Source organism: Malaya genurostris, chromosome 1, assembly GCF_030247185.1.
Source record: "Malaya genurostris strain Urasoe2022 chromosome 1, Malgen_1.1, whole genome shotgun sequence".
Lineage (NCBI taxonomy): Eukaryota > Metazoa > Arthropoda > Insecta > Diptera > Culicidae > Malaya > Malaya genurostris.
In genome coordinates, this window is record NC_080570.1 from 116,514,040 (window position 1) to 116,516,353 (window position 2,314).

Genomic DNA, 2,314 nt, shown 5'->3' on the forward strand with positions numbered 1-2,314 from the left:
AATGTAATAATTTATTATGACGATTCATTTTCAAGTATTATGATGAAATCGGGCATCCCTGCAAGCAGCTGATCGGTGTTGACAAACGAGGGGAAACCAACTAGTAAAAAAACTTTCACATAACACAAGGGGTGTACCGATAGTAAATAGTTCGCGCAGTACAATACAAGGTGGAACTAGTGCATCATGAAAAATTATTTTTATAAGAATTTACTCATACTGTCATGTCTGTTAGTTTGTGGTTTAGATTGCACACCGTGTACATATACGCCGAGCAGTTCTAGAGTATTTTACAAAGCAGCTTTATTAATGAAAGAAAATTTGCAGATTCGAATAAAGAACGTTAATAAATAAAAGCGAGATGATTGCCCGCCTTCCAAAGCACGTTATCGGGCCGGCGACGATGTCGATGCGTGGAAGTTCGACGCGGTTTATGAAAAAGCAATGTCTTGGTATTACATCACATAGAATTTGGCCTTTCTGGTTCAACAGGCTTCGCAGCCGATTCTTAGCGTACAGGAGTATCATTGCATGGCATGCATTGGCGAACATATGACAACTGTCTTGTATACCAGCGCCCTATGCATTGAACCGCCAAACCGGACCGGGCGGCTTATGAAACTGGTGCAAATTTTTCCCAGTAGAAATATAACTGTTCACATAACTCGATGAACATTAGAAAAGGTCCCAAGTGCAAATGACAGTTTCTCTTGGTTTACTTTCTCTTTCAATTATTACGGCAAATTCCAGTAATTTCCAACAAATTCTACAGTGCATATCGAAAGTTGATGGTTTTTGCTTTTATCCCATGTGAAGTGTTAGATGGAAAGATTGCTGATTGGACCGTAATACTCAAAAGAGAAAGTAAACAAAGAGAAACTGTCATTTGCACTTAGGACCTTTTATCGTGTTTGTCGTCATATATATTCGTTGGCGTCCTCTGGGTATTTTAAGAATGTTTTTACACTTGTCCAACTAATCACTGATATGGAACAAATAGGCATGCAAGGATTTAGATTTAGGAAATAAAATTGTTCTGACGATCAAACACTAACAATTAAAACAAAACTATTTGAAATACAAAATTCAAATTCTAAAATTAAAAATTTATTCATCTTTGTGAATATAATACTAAAATTATTACGCATATATAAAAAACTATCCAGTTTCCTAAAAAACGTTATATGCTTGGAATGTGTATCAGATTTTACATTATTATGTACTAGTTTAGAAAGATCTTGCTGGACGGATGTAGTTAAACGTTTGAGATTTTTCAACATACAATTGCTAAAGGCACTTAGGTTGTTTTTTTTTCTACATGTGATAGCTTGCAGACTAAACTTGTCTACATATTGTAAAGGTGTCGGGCTATCAGTAGACTCAGCATTGTTGACACGAACAAGAACATTGACATCGTGTGCGGAGGTGCTCCGCTCTGAAAAGAATTGAAATAGTTCGTCTATTAAATAAACTAGTAACAAGTACTAAAGTACCTACAATAACGTAGTAATTGCAACGATCTCCTAAGCAACACTCCGCACATGACCAGTCTTCATACCAGATATGGGTGCAATATTTCATATATTTACTGCGGGTTTTCTTGCACACTTCTTTCGAAGCACAGCGTTTTGAAACGTAAAACTGTTTCAGTGCTCCAAGAGAAAAGTAAGGCATACTTCCCCATCGGATCTCTGTTAAACAAGCTTCCTCTCCCTGAGCACAAGTTTTGATCGTGTTGAGACATTTTTCCGTATTACCCGTTTGATTAGAACACACGTAGCATTCATGTGCAGAACCTTGAATTGAGGAAATAATTAGCAGTCAATAATCAATTTCTTGTTTGCATAGAACTAAATTCTGGCAGGTACTTACAAATGTTGAACAATGAGAATACCAGCACCAATGTTGCTGAAATTTTTAGTGGGTCCATGTTTTGCGTGAAAGAAACTATTACAAGTAGACTAACATTCAAGAGGACTAAAACCGAACTTAGAGATTATAATTTTGTGTACGTTCTCGAAAACAAATCACATCGAAGATAGATAAATCGCTTGTTAGTTAATGACAGTTTCATGGCACGCCCTCAGGTACAGAGTTGCCAGCTTTGTTTTAAGTTGCTATCATCTACTTAGAGTGACTATAATCAGAGTGGCGACAGCTGTTCGTTTGGAATGACAGCTCCCAGTTCCAAACGAGCAAACGACCTGTCAATTCAATGTAAAGCTAATGGATTGTTTTGAATTGTTGCCAACATTACGGATGAGACGTCGTCACTCTGGTTATAGGCACTCTACATCTACTATAAACGAAACTA

General features: G+C 37.0%; 1 protein-coding gene across 1 annotated transcript; it reads right to left on the minus strand.

The window, feature by feature from the left end:
• Positions 1-1,085: 1,085 nt before the first annotated feature.
• Positions 1,086-2,091, minus strand: LOC131425167 (uncharacterized). Its single transcript, XM_058586816.1, has 3 exons — positions 1,873-2,091; positions 1,498-1,796; positions 1,086-1,435 (listed from the first exon to the last, which is right to left on the minus strand). Exons 1-3 carry the CDS (start codon positions 1,928-1,930, stop codon positions 1,346-1,348), a joined length of 447 nt encoding a protein of 148 aa, XP_058442799.1. The 5' UTR covers positions 1,931-2,091; the 3' UTR covers positions 1,086-1,345.
• Positions 2,092-2,314: the final 223 nt, after the last annotated feature.

Bases quoted from the DNA above. Each gene is read 5' to 3' on its own strand.
- LOC131425167 (XM_058586816.1), bottom strand. From the start codon at position 1,930: ATGGACCCACTAAAAATTTCAGCAACATTGGTGCTGGTATTCTCATTG. The intron at 1,797-1,872 runs GTAAGTACCTGC...CCTCAATTCAAG, and splicing joins ATTCTCATTGTTCAACATTT to GTTCTGCACATGAATGCTAC. The intron at 1,436-1,497 runs GTAGGTACTTTA...AATTCTTTTCAG, and splicing joins GTTGCAATTACTACGTTATT to AGCGGAGCACCTCCGCACAC.